Source organism: Ostrinia nubilalis, chromosome 22 (assembly GCF_963855985.1).
Source record: "Ostrinia nubilalis chromosome 22, ilOstNubi1.1, whole genome shotgun sequence".
NCBI classification, from domain to species: Eukaryota; Metazoa; Arthropoda; class Insecta; order Lepidoptera; family Crambidae; genus Ostrinia; species Ostrinia nubilalis.
Window position 1 is genome coordinate 13254753 of NC_087109.1, and position 18714 is coordinate 13273466.

General features: G+C 42.9%; 1 protein-coding gene and 1 long non-coding RNA gene across 2 annotated transcripts; both read right to left on the reverse strand.

The window, feature by feature from the left end:
* Positions 1 to 5374: 5374 nt before the first annotated feature.
* LOC135082653 (uncharacterized) lies at positions 5375 to 5864 on the reverse strand. The gene is made up of 3 exons (XR_010259432.1): positions 5785 to 5864; positions 5526 to 5598; positions 5375 to 5438 (listed from the first exon to the last, which is right to left on the reverse strand). It is a non-coding gene; the product is annotated as an uncharacterized LOC135082653 (long non-coding RNA).
* Positions 5865 to 14459: 8595 nt separating this feature from the next.
* Positions 14460 to 18653, reverse strand: LOC135083102 (low-density lipoprotein receptor-related protein 4-like). Its single transcript, XM_063977869.1, has 5 exons — positions 18636 to 18653; positions 18138 to 18293; positions 16824 to 17024; positions 15450 to 15616; positions 14460 to 14604 (listed from the first exon to the last, which is right to left on the reverse strand). Exons 1-5 carry the CDS (start codon positions 18651 to 18653, stop codon positions 14460 to 14462), a joined length of 687 nt encoding a protein of 228 aa, XP_063833939.1.
* Positions 18654 to 18714: the final 61 nt, after the last annotated feature.

Below are 18714 nucleotides of genomic sequence, written 5' to 3' on the forward strand. Positions count from 1 at the left end.
CAGGTCGCTCCATGAGCAGCGCCAGGCCGGTGACGTGCGTGCGGTCGTGGCGCGGCACGGGCGCGGGCGCGGGTGACGTAGAGACGCGCGGGCGGCGCGGCAGGCGGGCCAGGCCGCGCGCGCCGCCGCACCACGCCCACTCCTCCCACACCACCAGGCGGGCACATGTAGTGTAGTGTAGTGTGTACCTGCAGGTCGCTCCATGAGCAGCGCCAGGCCGGTGACGTGCGTGCGGTCGTGGCGCGGCACGGGCGCGGGCGCGGGTGACGTAGAGACGCGCGGGCGGCGCGGCAGGCGGGCCAGGCCGCGCGCGCCGCCGCACCACGCCCACTCCTCCCACACCACCAGGCGGGCACATGTAGTGTAGTGTAGTGTGTACCTGCAGGTCGCTCCATGAGCAGCGCCAGGCCGGTGACGTGCGTGCGGTCGTGGCGCGGCACGGGCGCGGGCGCGGGTGACGTAGAGACGCGCGGGCGGCGCGGCAGGCGGGCCAGGCCGCGCGCGCCGCCGCACCACGCCCACTCCTCCCACACCACCAGGCGGGCGCACGCGCGCACGCTCACCGCCGCCGCCGACAGCTCTGTGCACGAACACATGACAAACTCATTTTAGTTTGTTCAAACATAATGTCGCAACAAAATAAAACAAACGAAGGCCCACGTTGACTTTTTGTACCAATGGGGATGTTGCCTGGGTCAAAAAGCAAGAGTTTTAATTAGTCCGTCAGTTAACTTATCAAAAAATACTCTACACGTATTTTTCACTTTTTCAAACTAATGAAAATTTAAAGAGATAAAGCGCCCCAAAGTTCATAAGAAGAGGCCCGTGACGTCAACGCTTGCTTAAAAATGCCGCACGTTGTGACGTCGTGCGCAACTTCAACGCACCATAACTATGTAATTATTTGTTAGATTGACAAATAAAATTACATGTGTCCAATATTTTTTGATATTAAACATTACGGACTAAAAAAATTTTTTTAGGCAACTAGCCTATTATGTTCGTGCGTTCGTACAGGTTCATACCGATACAATCGCAATGCTATCGTAACCCACAAATACCCCACCCACCACATAAACACCTGTGTATACCTGTAATTGAGGTCATATACGTATCATTTGTGTTAAACCATGTTAAAATGTATGAATATTATGTATGTGACTTTGTTGGTGTACCTAATAAATAAATAAATAAATAAATAAACACCCATGATGCAAATGCGATACTGTCGCACTTCTGTGATCGCTACAGTTGCCACGCCACCCTCTGTCCGTTCTCTCCCCGATGTCGTTCAATACGGTCACGTGCTTGCATCGATACAGTTGCGATGCTGTAGCGCGTTAGTAGCACGTTGACGTCACTTCTAATCCCGTTGCGAATGTCACTAACGTGCGTCAGTACAAAAAGTCGATATGGGCGAGAGGCCTTACTGTATACATTTAGACTTTAGACAATACCTGTTCACCACGTGTACACAGTTTTTTCTCAACGAACACTTTGTAAGTAGCAAAAATTGCCAAAAGTTCTAGTATCACTGACCGTCGCGCGGGTAGTGCGGCACGGGCGGCGCCCTGGGCACGCGCAGCGCGAAGGCGGCCACGAGCGCGCGCGCGCTGCCGTCCAGCCGCACGCTCTCCAGCGTGTCGTAGTACGCGTCCACGAAGTACAGCCGCGCGCCCGCCGCGTGCAGCGCCAGCGCCGACACCCGGCGCGCGCGCCGCCGCACCACCCAGCGCGCGGCGCTGCCGTCGCCCGCTGCTGTCATGATGCCGGGTGTGGAGCCGCGGTCCGACCAGAACAGTTGGCTGCGAGACGAAATCAAGCAGGTCCCATGTATGTGAAATTTACGCCCGTATTCACAAACATTACTATTAGGTCTTAGGCGGTTATCACACTGCGCCGCGCTCCATCGCGGAGCGCGTGATTTTCATATAAAAATCATGCGCGCGGACGCGTTGTCAGTGGGAAGTGCCGCGCGTGTTTTCTACACAAACTGAGGTACTTGCATACAATGATTAAATCTGTCGCCCCGCGCTCCGCGGCGGAGCGCGGCGCAGTGTGATAACCGCCTTACAGTGCACGTGGACCCACAGGGTGACACACGAACCAATCACAGAGGTCCATTCAACGCTGTGCGTTCGATTTGCTGCTTCACTTAAGCAAGCATCGTTTGTGGATACGGGCGTTAGTTCATAATGTAACATACCAGTGGCAAAGATGTACCTACCTGAGAAATTAAAAATTTGACAAAAATACTAAGTAAAGAAATCAGTTGAAACACAACTTGAACAGGAAGGCTAAAATTCTTCAATGCATAATAATATAATTAGCTAGTGGTCGACAGATCCTTCGTTCAACAGAAGTTGAAGTCTCACAAGAAAATAATATACAAGAGGTTTTCTGTAAGGTGTCAAACCGAAGCCAAAGCCAGGTGATAAGTGAGGACACCATACGAGGATGGAATCGATAGGTATGGTCCTTACCTATCACCTGGCTTCGGCTTGACACCTTACAGGAAACACCCTGTATAACAATACCGCGCTTGCTCACCCAGTGTCAGGATGTATCACAATATCGTCAGGCTCGGCCTGGTCGTGCGCGTGCAGCGTGGCGCGTCGCGCGGCGTGCAGCGTGGCCACCGACACGCCGCCGCGCGCGCCCGCCGCCCACGCGCCGCGCCAGCCCGCCGGCCGCGCGCGCGTCCACACCCACGACCAGTACAATCGTCGTGTGCGGGCGTCGATGGCGAGCCCGCGGATGCTCGCGCCGCCAGGGATCTACGGAAGACACAATGGTTCAAAACTTCTATGCCTCTCAAATCAAGGCAATTGTCACAATGCACCGCGTTCTGTCGCGTAGCACAAGGTTATGGTGATTATCTCACTGCACCGCGCTCCGCTGCAGTACGCGAGTGCCTCAGTAAAGAGAGAGAAGAAAGTGGTGAAAAACGAAAACGTAACCGAAAACTTGGTTCTGAAAAATAAAAAATAATACCGGTTTCGAGGAACGAAAATGAAATTATTTAGAATAGAAAAACCTTTATTTGACACGAAAACACAAATGAAAATGAACAAATAAAACAAGAGAAAACACAAAAAAGAAACATTAAACACACAACATTACATTAAACAATTATTTCATTCTCATGTACATAAGACTATAACGGTTTGAAAAATTAACCGATTTCCGAGCCCTGATAAAAAGTTATAACCATAGAAATCTGCTGTGCATGTAATTGTGCAAGTTTTAACCAAAGAGATACAGGCTAACAGATTCCTGTTCATCGTTCCCATCACTGTTAGTTTGTGATTGAGCAGTGAAGTTGGAACAGGTCCCAACCAGAGTAAATACAAATGAGTAGGTCATCTTCATAGAAACGCACCGAGCGCGGTTTGTATGTGAGCGCGCCAATACGTATGCGGCGCGCACGCACACTCTGACAAAATTCGGGGCAACTGACCGCTAATCAACGCTAAATTATTTCACACAAACCGCGCTCGGGCGTTTCTACAAAGATGACCTACTCATTTGTATTTACTCTGTCCCAACGAAGCACTATGCTGTGGAAGCGTTAGGACAATGACTCACGAGCGTCAGCGCGGGCATCAGTTCAGCGCGCGCGGGCGGCGCGGGCTGCGCGAGCGCGGCGCGGCGCAGGCGGCCGGCGCCGTCGCCCCACCACACCCACGCGGTGCCGTTGACCCACAGCGTAGCCAGCGCCGACACCTCCGAGAAGCTGGGACATCCACATTATTCATTATGCTGTTTATTTATTAGGTCTACCAACATTGTTACATAACAACATGTACACTTAAAATAACAAATATGAACAAAGTTACAATGCAACAACAATGAGGGCTATCGTTTTAGCGCTCACCAGTTAGCGCCACTGTAGAGTAAGGTCCTGTCACTTGCTAGTAGCGAAGACAGTGGCACCAACTGGTGAGCGCGAAAGTGGTAGGAGGACTATCGCATTTGCACGCATCAAGATGGCGCCACTGTAGAGTAAGGTCTTGTCAATCGCCAGGGGTGCCAACTGTTAAGTATAAAAACGATAGCCCTCATTACAGGCTGACACAACATGCCAATATACATCCAATGCCGTTTGTTCTGTTCGTTCGTTTCAGCCGAATGACGTCCACAGCTGAACAAAGGACTCAAGATTTCCACAGCGACCGGTCCTGCATCCAGGCACCTCCCGCGACCTCCACCAGATCGTCGGTCCACCTAGTGGGGGGCCTGCCCACACTACGTCTTCCAGCTCGTGGTCGCCATTCAAGAACTTTTCTGCCCCAACGGCCATCAGGTCTGCGAGTTATGTGCTCGCCCACTGCCACTTGATTTTAGCGATTCTGCGGACTCATTTCTATTTCGATCACACAGGGAAACTCTGAGTATAGCACGCTCTACCGCCCTTGAGCCTATACTGTTCGATAAGATAAGACAATATTTTGTTGCCTCGTTTTTACTTTACAAACATAGAAATATAAAAAAACATATTAAAAAACATAAGAGGCAAAAGAATGAGGCTCAGCATAATCGATCACAATTGATCGCTCCAAAAATGAAAAATTATGGATTATCTTTACAAAACATTTACAAAAGATAAGTAAGTATTACATTTAATACTTTAACACGTGTGCCTGGCGTCAGTCTGGTCATACTGAACAAATTTCTTGTTCGCTTACCTGTCGTTAGCGGACTTGTGCGCTGGCACGGCGGTGGTGGCGGGCGGCGACAGCGGCGCGGGCGCGGCGCCGGGCGCGGGCCGCTCGCGGTGCAGCGCGCGCACTGATAACGACGCGCCTGCGGCCACCAGCAGGCGCGGCGGCTGGCCTGCACACAGCGGATAATCAACACGGAGGCTCCAAGGGAGACCTTTAAGATATCTTAGAGAGCTGCCACACTGGCGGATTGTAAAAAAAAACTCATAAAACTCATTTATTTTTGCAAATAGGCTTTTAAAAAGCACTTTTACACGTCCTAGTATTAACCCTACCACTGCTTCGGGACAATAAATGGGCCAGTGCTGAGAAGAAGCAGCGCAAGAAACTCAGTCACTATTGCAATCGTTTAACGAACAGTCGGCGTGTTTTGAAAACGCTTGTAATCCGCCAGTGTGGCAAGGCCCTATCAATGTTCGTCTGAACAAATCGTTACCTTAGTTAATAAAATGTTTAGTGTTAAGAGTGGCATCTCAAACTTTAAGGGTACACTACCCAACATTGGTGCTGTAACAACGTATTAATAATCGATGGGTTCATCCAGTGTCTAAGTAGCTCAGATGGAAAAGCAGTCAGTCACCCGGCAAGCGAAAGTTTGTGGATTCGATTCTCGCCTTAGACAATTATTTGTAGTTTATAACAGTTTCCTTACCGAGATATTCGCAGGTCAGTGTCCCATCAGGTAGTTGTCGCTGTTTGTAGCCCGGTACACATCTGTTAACATGTCAGAAACGAGTTTACACACACATTTCGAATTTTAGAGATCCATTAAGATAGTTTGTGAATGAATAACCGACTCACTTGCAGGTGGTGTGGTTGCTGCGCTTGGGCAGGCACAGCTGCGAGCACGTGCGCCACGAGCACGCGCCTTCCTCTGCGAACACCGATACATACATGTTTATCGATGAAAAATTGTACACACACACAAGCTGGGCTAGGATGCAGGAGAAAGATAGAATAAGCCGTTTACAAGAAACATAATACAATGTAAATGCATGTATGTTGATGGTTTCATATAAACTGAATGTTAGTAGCAAGTGAATACAAAACGGGTGGGTACCTCCGTCGCAGGACTCGTGCGCGGGCACGCAGCGGCCGTCGGGGCACGCCACCTGCAGCGCGCCGCACGCGCCGTCGCGCTCGCCGCCGCGCCATGTGCGGCCTGCACATAAACATCAGCCTCTCAAAGTATATCCTATAAAAGTTACGCTGCCAAAAATAATAGTCAATGAAAAGAAATTTTAGTTTTATTTTTTGGTCAAAAAATAAATTAATAGGTAAGACTAAGGCCGCTTTCCGACTTGTAGGCGCGGCAGCGGCACGAGGCAGGATTCTGTGCCGCGCCAATCAGGAACGCTGCATTGAAGTATAGGCGCTCGGTAAGCTTAAACATAGAGTGCAGGTGCAGTTTTGTTCCCCAGTCGATGAAGCACCTGGTGTCGTGCCCTGAGTGCCCAAGCAACTGCACTGAGGAGGATTTGATGAGTGCTACGTTTTGGCGTTGTGGTGGAGTTTTGGGCTGACACTGTGTAGGTTTGTTGTCGACACGAAAAGAAGAAGAAGAAGTAAGCGCGTATGCCGAGGGTGCTGATGTCGTGCTGCTGCCGCCGACAAGTCAGAAAGCGGCCTAAAATGTCCTGAGGATACATATGTAATGATTTTAGAATTTATATTGTATTTTATACGATTATTGGTTACTTTTAAATAGTTATTGCAACAATTTTAGTATTTGTATTGTATTTTAGAAGAACCCAAAAACCCATTATTAAATTAAAATACTTTATTTGATTACTTCCTAGGCATTTTGCAGACATTAGAATGATTTTAGAATTTATTTTGTATTAAATCCAATTATTTCATATTTATTATTTAATTTAATTATTTTAGATTTTTATTGTATACATTTTAGTATTTTAAAAATTAAGAAAACAGCTAATTATGAAATAAGTATTGCATTTGACTAGTTCCGGAGCATGCCGTCGATAAGTCGTTTTGAACCGGTCGACTTTCACTGATGGAAGGGGAAGTTACCTTATCGCTGGCATGCCGCTGGACAGTCAGTTCGATTTGAGCGTTCAAAGCAAGAGGTACTATTAAGATGACGTCATAATGTCGGAATTGTGTAAATCAGTGGTGCTGAAATACAAGTTAGAACAACCTACAAGAGTGTTTCATTTCAACTCAGAAGTGGGATGTGATCTACAGCTCATAAGGTACGTTTTTATTTATTTGGTTAAAAAGTAATTGATTTTAAAAGTTCAAGTAGAAAAACGTATGAATATTTCGTTTAATGCATGAAATAGTTATTTTAAAAAACGAGGCTAGACGCGCCTTCAGTTTATCAGGCTAAATGCGCCTTAGACTATGACTATGACTATGACCATGACTATGACCATGACTAAGACTTAGTATAACGAGGTTAGACGCACCTCCAGTTTATCAGGCTAGATGCGCCTTTGACTATGACTAAGTATTACAAGGCTAGATGCGCCTTGGACTATGACTCAGTACAACGAGGCTAGACGCGCCTCCAGTTTAATAGGCTAGATGCGCCTTAGACTATGACTAAGTATTACAAGGCTAGATGCGCCTTGGACTATGACTCAGTACAACGAGGCTAGACGCGCCTCCAGTTTAATAGGCTAGATGCGCCTTAGACTATGACTTTGACCATGACTAAGACTTAGTATAACAAGGCTAGATGCGCCTTTGACTATGACTAAGTATAACAAGGCTAGATGCGCCTTTGACTATGACTAAGTATTACAAGGCTAGATGCGCCTTTGACTATGACTCAGTACAACGAGGCTAGATGCGCCTTTGACTATGACTCAGTACAACGAGGCTAGACGCGCCTCCAGTTTAATAGGCTAGATGCGCCTTAAACTATGACTATGACTTTGACCATGACTAAGACTTAGTATAACGAGGCTAGACGCGCCTCCAGTTTACCAGGCTAGATGCGCCTTTGACTATGACTAAGTATAACAAGGCTAGATGCGCCTTAGACTATGACTATGACCATGACTGACTTAGTATATCGAGGCTAGACGCGCCTCCAGGTTATAAGGCTAGATGCGCCTTAGACTATGGCTATGACTTAGTATAACGAGGCTAGACGTGCCTCCAGTTTATCAGGCTAGATGCCCCATTGACTATGACTAAGTATGAGACATGTAGAGGCTCCTTATGAGCAAAATATTTGACGATTTGTAAGTGCTATTTATTAGTCTACTAAACAAATAAAGATATTTTGACTTTGGCTTTGACTTTGACTTTGACTATAACTATGAACTATGACTATGACTGAGTATGACGAGGCTAGACGCGCCTCCAGTTTATCAGGCTAGATGCGCCTTAAGGGCCCCATTGTTTAGGATAGTCTCTAGAATGAAAAGCCTTCTATTACTGACATAACAAGCAAGCCGTCCAGTTGTCACATGAGTTGTGTGTGAAGGTCGCACTGAATAAAATACAAGTATAAATACAAAATCTTTATTTGTGATGCATAATTATGTATAATAGAAACATGTCACAATGGTATTTTACTACACTTTGCTCAGGGAGCATAATATTAATTGTCAAACAAAATATTTTTTAGATTTATTTTTTGAGATTTAGATTTTTGGAAAAGACACAAATCAAACTTTTGCTTAATATAACATGAACATAGCTTCCATATGATGTTGAGTTGATGCTGGTCAGACACAGTTTATTTCGTCGAGTACTTTATTTCACAGTTGAGTACAACGACTACTGAAGATGGAGCTCGTATGCCGCCAGGGACACCCGTCAGCTGACGATGAAATAAGCGTGCTAAGCGGACGAAGTTGTCGTCGTCGTCCAGTAAGAAGGCGCCACCACGATCGTCTTCTATGGGGCCAAGGTTGAAGAAAAATACGCGAAGGAGCTCATCTTCTTCCAGCTCTACTGAAAGAGCAGTGCCACATGAGGTTCGTAAAATTTCTGGTAGACTCTAGTGAAGAAAAGTGCCTATTTTTTTATTGGTAGTTTTTTTTTATTGCGCACACATTATGAAATATTACGCATACCTACAGTAAAATGGGAATATTAGCTTATGTAGTAAATCTTAAATAGTAATAATTAAAGGTAATGATAATGTATTCGATTATAACGTTTAAATTAACGTTAAAGTAAATGTGCTAAAAAAAAAAATTTTTTTTAAATATTTTTATACAAGTAAAGTGAATTAATTAATGATTCGTTTATTTTAAAATTGTCGTCGGTTCGGACTTTCGGTAGGTTCTTTTGCCAAGTACAATATCTTGTCTATAGATCTATAATTCCACTTCAAAAATATATTTCGAATTATTCTGACCTCTGATTACATTAGTCTGACCTAGATAGGTAGTTTCTAGTTGAATTAAGCTTTTTCTTCTAATTTAGTTTTCTCAAAGAACTACATCAGTTAGCGAGCTCAAATAAACACAATAGGTATTATATTACTGTAAGAAGTCATAAAAAAAAAAAAGTCATGCAATTTGTAACTATAAAAAGAACTTAGTACCTGTACCAAGGTTTCATAGGTTAGGTTAGTCATTTTTTTGGTAGAGCAAAAGATATGAAACGTCAAGGTTCCATAATGAACAGAAGTTTAAAGTTTTTCTTTTAGTAGTCTTTCATTTTATGACAATTTTGTGAGCGCTATTATAATAGCTAATGCAAATAAGAGAATTTTGTCTTTGACTTAGACATTGCAAAAGTTAATTGGCTTAGCTAAGAGAACTACGGACGTCTGTTAGAGGAAATTTTGAATCCTGCTAATTGAAAGGATGAACAGTTTACGTAATTATTTTTATGACAAAAAAAATCTATGAGACTGTTTTGGTAAATGAAAAATCCTTTTAAGTGTTGGTAGTGAGTACACTTGTTGACGCAAAACCGATGCTGAAACTAAGTATAGTTTGGCAGATCATTTCAATATCAATTCAGATTGTAAAAAATGTGGTCAATCATCAGTCATACCTCTAAGTATAGAGCTAATATAAACAAAAATGTTGATGAGATTGACGCTGTTATAGAAGTGTTAGTGATTGATTCACTGACAATGGACGATTTGACACCGATATTGATTCGATATTACAATTTATTAAAGACATTCTGATCTTGAAAGCTTAATTAATCTGAAATGACCTGTAAATTATCATTTTTGGTCGGATTGTAATTAAGAAAAGTAGTTTGATTAAATTCACAAAATAGCGACGTCACTTGCTTGTCGTGCCATACGAAATCTATGGGAGTTTGATTTAACAGTTTTTAAAAGTACGTCAATTAACTGGCGGTGTCAACACATCTATTGGTCAAAACTTCACGCAACTGCAATTTCTCGCGGTTTTGAATACTGACATTCTATAAAATTCCTGGTCAGAATATTTTCGAGAGCCACGAAAATGACGGACACAAGTGAATACCAGTTAACATAAATTTCTAGTTTTACAGAGGATAGTTTCTGGCGTTTACAGTTGCCTTTCGATTTAAATTTTTAAAATAACTTGACACCTGGCGAGCTTAAGGCCGTGGGTTCGATTCCCGCCTTAGGCGGTTCTATATTTTCAAGTGATATTTTATAATGCGAATAGCTTTCCGCCGAGGGTTCTTCCGCGTGGAATTTTGTTTGTCACAGTTGTTTGTTTTGTATGTTATGTATGTAAATTAAACAGGGGGCCAAGTACCGGGTGTTTAAAAGAGCCTTTTTAATTCACAACGGCAAAGGTGAAATCGTTTTTGGTAATTTGTCTCCTAGTCCAATAACACTTAAAGCAAATATTTTAATAGCTACTTCAATGCATTTTGGAGCATGTCCAATATGTCATGTAAATCGAATTGTAAAAGACCCCTCAGCTATGGATACTCTCGATAGAGCTGATATTATGACTAAGCCCGGACTTAGTTCCGACATGTTCTGGTTAGTTAGATAAGCTTTATACTCTTTTGTGAAATTATCGCGATTGTATTGCTATAAATCTGACTGAGATAGGACGTACACGTGCAGTCTTTGATGTCAGGATGAAAAAGAATGTGCAAATACCACCATTACCACTTATCTCATTACAAAAGGGAAAAGGGTTCAGAAAACCATAGATGACTAACTTGATCCAATGCTATGATTATCAATATTATTCAGGACTCTAAATCATATTTAAGTCAGATCTTGATGATAAAGAGAAAAGTCTTCAAAGTTCTGTAGCAGTCACTTACTTTAGTCGACCCACAGACAGACGACCTCTGAGGAAAGACATCTTCAATGAAAGACAACTTCTATGAGTTAGAGACACTAGCTGTGGTGTGTGTGCAAAAAAAAAAAAAAAAGGTATGTCTTTTACGACTTAAAAGTTTCTACTGGTTATGCTGCCTTAAGAACCACGTTAAAAAAAAGGAGAAGAAATTTAGTTCCGCGAATAGTCCAAATACCAAAATTCAGTCATAGAATCTGACGACAACCCATCCAAACATCGTAATCTCTTCAAATAGCAGATACAGTAAGGTTATCAAATTATTTTTAGTGGTCCCACGTACAGCTAGATGGCAAATATGTTGCGCTTATCGTGATGAAATCGAGCATCACAGACATTCAGAAACACATAATATAAGGACACTGTAATTGTACCTATTGGTTTCAAAAACTTGGAAAATTTGTAAAGAAGAAAATTATGTTAAGGCCTTAGGAATACATAATTCTGACGAAAGTACCTTTAGTGTTAATCATAAATCGTGACCACAATTCATTATTTGCCAGATTACGGTTACAAATGGATATAATTGGATATACTTAATATTAACGTTTTGACATGTTCTTATAAACTTAATAACTTTCACATGGCAGTCATGGCAATATACACTGTAATTAAATTGATTATGTACTAACATCTAATGGACGTGTATTTATGTGAAATAAAAATTTGGATTTAAAAAGAGAAGTTTCCAATATATTCGATATGGTAGTTTTGAGAAAATTATAAAGTAAAACGATTAATATCTGAATTTCATGCAAATATCCGTTATTGGTTATAAAATAAGTCATTACGAATAATATAGATTAGGTGAAAATGTATAGTGTGTATAAGTGCCTACAAGATTTTTCTCCCTTAACATTTGTTACTGGTTTAATATGAAGAATAGTTTCTAAAATGCATTATTAATGTTAAAACACTTGTTAACAAGTTGTCATAGAATTGTTTATCATTCTACTATATATATGCTTCATATTGTAATATTGTTTGAAAAGTAATATTAATGATTTTAGAATAAATCCTTATTAGACGTGAATGCCGGGAGGCATCACGGTGTCGGATGGCCGAATGTAATGATTTTAGAATTTATATTGTATTTTATACGATTATTGGTTACTTTTAAATAGTTATTGCAACAATTTTAGTATTTGTATTGTATTTTAGAAGAACCCAAAAACCCATTATTAAATTAAAATACTTTATTTGATTACTTCCTAGGCATTTTGCAGACATTAGAATGATTTTAGAATTTATTTTGTATTAAATCCAATTATTTCATATTTATTATTTAATTTAATTATTTTAGATTTTTATTGTATACATTTTAGTATTTTAAAAATTAAGAAAACAGCTAATTATGAAATAAGTATTGCATTTGACTAGTTCCGGAGCATGCCGTCGATAAGTCGTTTTGAACCGGTCGACTTTCACTGATGGAAGGGGAAGTTACCTTATCGCTGGCATGCCGCTGGACAGTCAGTTCGATTTGAGCGTTCAAAGCAAGAGGTACTATTAAGATGACGTCATAATGTCGGAATTGTGTAAATCAGTGGTGCTGAAATACAAGTTAGAACAACCTACAAGAGTGTTTCATTTCACATAGAATAAGTGAATATAGCGGGGGTCTCACAGAGGTCGGGGCTCTCGTCGCTGCCGCGGCCGCAGTCCGCGTACCCGTCGCACACCAGGCTCTCGGGCACGCACGTCCCGTCGTCACATCTACAAAACAAACATAGTGTTAAACGGTACAATATATTAGCTATATATGGAGCGGTTATATGGAGCTCTAAATACATTATACACTATACACGTAAAGTAACCAAAATTAAATTTTTAATCATGTGCATTTGAAGCAACTGGTCAACACAATTCCATAGGTCTAGGCGCATAACTGAGTAGTGCTTGAGGTATGGGAGCGGCACGGAAGAGTTTTGTGACGTCAAACGTCAGCGAGATTTCAGATGTGCTTTAGACTTCTATGTTCTATCACGTCATATGTCGCCTCCCGTGCCGCTTACATACTTCTGGCATTGATTCAGTTATATGACAGACCTGTAATATAATAAACATAAAAGGTGTCCGAGTATTTTCCGCCACTTCCTTCACCACCAACTCTGTTGTCGCGTTGTCCTGAAGTGGCGGTAGGGCAAGCTATATTTGGGACGTGTATAAGCGCCTTGGAAAAGGCCTAAGTACTGAATAAATGATATGATTTGATAAAAGTTTTTTTTAGTTTTTCTTCTGGAACTGGAAGAAGTGTCTCAATTTTCGTAGCTGCAAGTAAACTGACCGGTGCTGGTTATCAGGGCAGTCCCCGCAGCGTTCTTCGGCCGGGTCGCCGCAGTCGGCGCGCGCGTCGCAGCGCCAGGCGGGCGGGCCGCAGCGCGCGCACGCCAGCCGCCAGCCGCCGCACGCCGCGCGCCCGCAGCCCGCCTCGTCCGACCCGTCCGCGCAGTCCAGCGACCCGTCGCACCACCACGAGCTGTGAAGGGGCAGGACGTCACACGGTGAGATAGTGGCGCCCTCTTTGACAATGTTTTGTTTAATGTTATTTTTCTTTTTTAATTTATAATGTTGGTTGGAGAGGCGCCCGCTAAAAACCAGCGTCGGGGCACGCGTGCATGCACGTGTGGCTCGATTAATGCTGAGCGGGCGCCTTTTTGGCACAAAAATATGCGTGTATAGTTTTAAGTCCCTTTGTTCTGTTTTTTATTTTTTCCTTTTTGTGTCAAATAAAGTTTTTCTTATTCTTATTCACACCGTAAGCAAAACTTTAGGAGAGGTCATAAGACCTAATGCTCGCTTTCACTAAGCCCGAAAAAAATTGTTTCAGTAGGAAACTCTTGACTGAAAGTCATAAAGACATCACCAAAGTTGATTAGTCTGTTTCATTAAAGGCAAAGCATCGCCAAATGCATGGTCCTTATAGAGCGACACTTACTTAACGGCGCTAGTTATTTCTTAACAGTTTTTTACTCCCTATTTAAACAACACGGTCACAATTCTGCTTCATATGCAATTATCACATACGAACGACAGCACATTAAACTCTGCAGCATCTTATACAGTTGTAATAAAAGCGAGATTGCAAAAATGTATGTATGTATAGTGCGATGTGCTGTTGACTGGTATTATCAATTTGAACACAAAAGTTTGTCACTAAGATATAATGTATCAAAATGAAGATGGCACTTGCCATATATTTGTTTCGAAGCGCTGGTAGGGCCCAAAAGATAAGAAGACATGTAAAGTGCCCAATAAGGACTACCTATTCTTTTTTTTTATTATTTATATTTTGACGTTCATAAGTGCCACTTGTAGTCTAAACTGAATAAATATTTTTGATTATGATTTTGATTTTTTGAGCGTTATCGGGACTATTCCCACCACTGCAACTCCTGTGTAGCCAGGATCTACAGCTTGACCGCCACAAAAACCCAACCAATGAAGGTCAAGTTTAGATGTCACGTTAGTGAAATGAAGTTTACTTGGGCACGCAGGCGTCCCCGGAGGCGCAGGCGGCGGCGCGAGGGCAGGCCGGCGCGCAGCCCGCCTCGTCCGAGCCGTCCGCGCACTCCGCCGCGCCGTCGCAGCGCAGCGCGCCGCGGACGCACTCGCCGCTGCCGCATCTGCGAGGCCCAGGGGAGAGGAATGAAATGTGAACTCAAAGGTTGTTGATGTTCAATATAGGGCAAAAATAATTATCCTTTAAAAATAAAAATCAATTTGTTTGTCTAATACTTTTTTCGTTGCAATAAATATGACGTACAAGTGTAGGTCACTCACGAATGCTGAGATCATAAACACAAGCAAAGATTTGTATCTACATACGCTGTCTGCGCTGACGCCTTGCAAAGTTGGACTAACGAGTGTTTTGTCTCGCTTGGAAACATTTTTAACAAGAGTGAGATAGCTAGCTCACGTGTATTCGATATCTGAACTTGAAAGTGTATAGGTTACTTACGCTCTGTATTCAATATTCATTAGTGTGAGTATGTGTTCGCAGCAAATTATGTTGCAGGACGTATAATACACATTTGGTCTCAGTGATGACCAGTCTTCAATTGAAACAACGTATAGGATTATTTTCACCTCTCTTTTCCACCGCTACAACTTCTGTGTAGCCAGGATCTAGTTTGATCGCCAATAAAAACCCAACCAGCGAAAGTCAAGTTTGTCCCGGGGGAAAGTTAAACTGTCATTGGATCCGCAACGAAATTGAAACAACCTGTGGATTCAAAAGGAAGACAAGTATAGTCTGGTCTCTGAGCACGTAGAATTTTGTCCAATGACCCCAAGCTACCCATCCTTATCGCTCGCACGTAATTATATTGCTGTCGCGACTGTGCGACGGGCGCCCGCAGTGAGTGTGCGAACGCAACAGCAACATAATTACGCGCGAGCGATAAGGATGGGTAGCTTGGGGTCATTGGACAAAATTCTACGTGCTCACAGACTGGGCTTTAGTCCCCACCTGAACTCTGACTCGGAGCAGTTGCGCGGCTCGCAGTGCATCTCGTCGGCCGCGTCGCCGCAGTCGTCCTCGCCGTCGCAGCGCCAGCGGCCCGGCACGCAGCGCCCCGAGGGGCAGCGGAAGTACGTCGGCTCGCACGTCGGGCCCGCGCGGCCCGAGCACGACGCCTGCCAACATAAACTCGTTACAAGGGCCACCCGTACATGTCACTTTTGTCCGTTTTCACCACCAATCTCTCATTCGCATTCTCTAAGTACCTATCACTTTAGTTAAACGATCCTCTAATCTGCCCCTTTTCTAAACATCAATAGGGATCACTTAAAATTAGTGATTGATGGTAAAATCGGCCGTTAATCTACCTAACTCACCAGTTACTTCCTCATATACCAATCAAAACACATATTGTAGTTCTAGACAGTTTTTAGCAAGCCAAACAACATTATGACGGCCATACTCGAGTGCTCATTACCTTAAAGTAAAGTAACTTTTAATTTAACATTTTTCATGCGAATTAATGACGTTGCATAAACTGGGATACGATTCTCATGCAATCGAATTTTTTCCGTATACGAACTTTTGTTACGGTCCGTCGCGACGTTTTTAAAAACGCTGTAACTTCCGTATGAATAATTTATCTTTGCTTAGTGAAATTTTATTACAAAGCCCATTTATTTTTATAATTTGATACATAATGTTGTAAAATTATTACGCAAAATCACAAAATATAAAGTTTCAAAGGTTCAATTTTTAATGTTTAATAACGTGTACTGAATGTTTCGGAACATGTTAAAATGGTTAATGACATTAATGCCAATGTCATCATTGAAAAAATAATTATAACAAATAATTTAGATTTTTTCATACGAGTTTTAATGGAGGATATTTTATATTTTATAATCAATTTTATAAGAAATTAAACTTGCAAAGTCCAAAATTTCTTGGTTTTATTTCACAGTTCATATGATTATGACTTGGAGTACTTTGACAGATAAATTCGTGTACGAATTTCAAGATCGACTGGTACTTAGCACTCGTAGCGTTCGAGTGGTTTTCGATCGAACTTTTTCGATTGTGAACTTCTGAGAATGCACAAACGGTGTAATAGTCGAAAAAACCTAACCTTACCCTATGAACGGTCTTCGAATTATTTTTCGAATGTGAACTTTTTTTCGATTGCATGAGAATCGTCCCCCTGATTCGACCCTGTATATGTATACGTTCAAGAACTGGAGCTTAGGTGTTCTGCCGAACTAGGATGCACCATAATAAAATCTTATCGTCCATTTTAGATGACAAAATACAAATGTATAAGCTTATCGTCCATAATCGATATAAGTTTATCGTGGCGAGTATTCTACTCGTAGCCTACAGTACCTCGTCCTCGCGCTGCGGGCAGTCGGCCTCGGCGTCGCACAGCCACTCGGCGGGGATGCAGCGTCCGGATGCGCAGCGGAAGTGTCCGGGCGCACAGCGGCGCGCGGCGCACAGCGCGCCCTCGTCGCTGCCGTCCGCGCAGTCCGCGTCCGCGTCGCACACCCACACCAGCGGCACGCAGCCGCCGCCCAAGCACGAGAACTGTAGTAAGAGACGAGTTAAGCTTTGTTTTTGTCAAATTGCGAGTAATTTAGTAGCTAAACATTTATCTAAGCACCAAAAATGTTGTTGAAGAGTAAGTCAAAGTTAATTTTTTTTCACATTTGTTTAAATCATTTGGTCGAGCCAATCTATTTTGTTCTGTTTTGACAGGTGAGTAGCTTTACTGCCCTTCACGCTTACTCGTTCACCGGCCAAACAGTTCCAAACCGGTAGATTTAGTTTAATTCATTAAAAAAAAACTAATCACTTGTGTATAGTTCACAAAATGTGAACGGTTTTTTGGTCAAATCCCATCACCACTCATGGTTCTTCCTGCCTCACGGCGTACGAACCGAATCTCGGGACTTGCTCGGGTACTTTTTTTTTTATTCACAACGAGGAAGCTCTGGGCTCTTTTCCCCGGGCGCTTTGCTTGACTCCCTACAAATTTCTCTGATCCATGTCCCTTCTCTTAGTCAATTCTCTACTTTCTGGGGCTTGACACCACAAATACGGTACTTCGCGTTGGGCTGCTATCGTTGATAAACGTCATCATTCGGTTTTTTGGTCAGTAGTGAATAATTTAGTTAATGCAGGCCTGTTCATCTCCGCGAGTTTGCATCGAAAACAAAACACGCGCGACTACCCCTCCTGAGATACCAAATCGACAGGACAATCACGAGCGAGTATTGACGCACGCACGTATTCTTCACCCATTTGCATTGTAAAGACAATAAACCATATGTAAAAACGGTGGTGCAATTAATACTCTGCAGTATTTTTTAACTGCCTGAATAATATTAGAAACACAAAATATAATTCATGCTTATTCATGTATTTCCTCCGCCATTTTTCGCAGTTTGGCACCTCACGTCACACATCATTTTACCGAAGTCAGCCCTATGTCTTCGGCGCAGTACCGATCACAGACGTTTGTCAACAAAATGGTGCTCGATTCTTGAGACAAGCTAAATTACACCATATTGTTAACGTCATTGAGCATACATTTTTTTAAATACCTTCGCGAAGAAAATCTTCTGTACGAAGTACTTATTATTATTCTGTGGTTAATGACTCAAAGTACATTACATCATCAGCTCTGGCGACACTCACGTGGTGCGGCGGGCAGGTGTGCGGCGGGCAGTCGGCCTCGTCGGCGGCGTCGGGGCAGTCGGCGCGGCCGTCGCAGCGCGCGCCCGCCACGCAGCGCGCGCGCACGCCCAGCGACGCGTTGCCCGCGCACTTCAGCTGCGTGCCCAGGCACGTGAACTGCAACCGTGGCTATATGTTACATCTGAATTTATGTTCTGAAAAGTTTCTGTTAATTTTTACGCCAGTGTTGTTAATAAAAATGTTTCAGTCCACAGCTAACCGCTTCCAATCTATTTCTTAACTTTAAAATTTAAAAGTAAAAGCAAGTTTGACACATTACGTCATCATTTCGCAAATAAGCATAATTATGGTCACTTTCTCAAAATGTAAATATACAAAAAAAATTGTGAATGACATTCTGTGAAAGTAACATTGTGCGAAAGTGTCATTTTGCGAAAATGACATTTTGTAAAAGTGACTTTTTGAGACAGTGACTTTAATGACATTTTACAAGATTACATTCTGCTTCAAAACCATTTTACCACCGCTGCACCGGTGCTAATTTTCACATGGATAACAAACAGCACAGATATAACAG

Excerpts from the sequence above, each read along its gene's own strand:
- LOC135083102 (XM_063977869.1), bottom strand. Across the intron at positions 15,617-16,823 it reads GCCCGCAGCGCGAGGACGAG|GCGTCGTGCTCGGGCCGCGC; the intron begins GTACTGTAGGCT and ends TTATGTTGGCAG. Across the intron at positions 14,605-15,449 it reads TGCTCCGAGTCAGAGTTCAG|ATGCGGCAGCGGCGAGTGCG; the intron begins GTGGGGACTAAA and ends TGGGCCTCGCAG.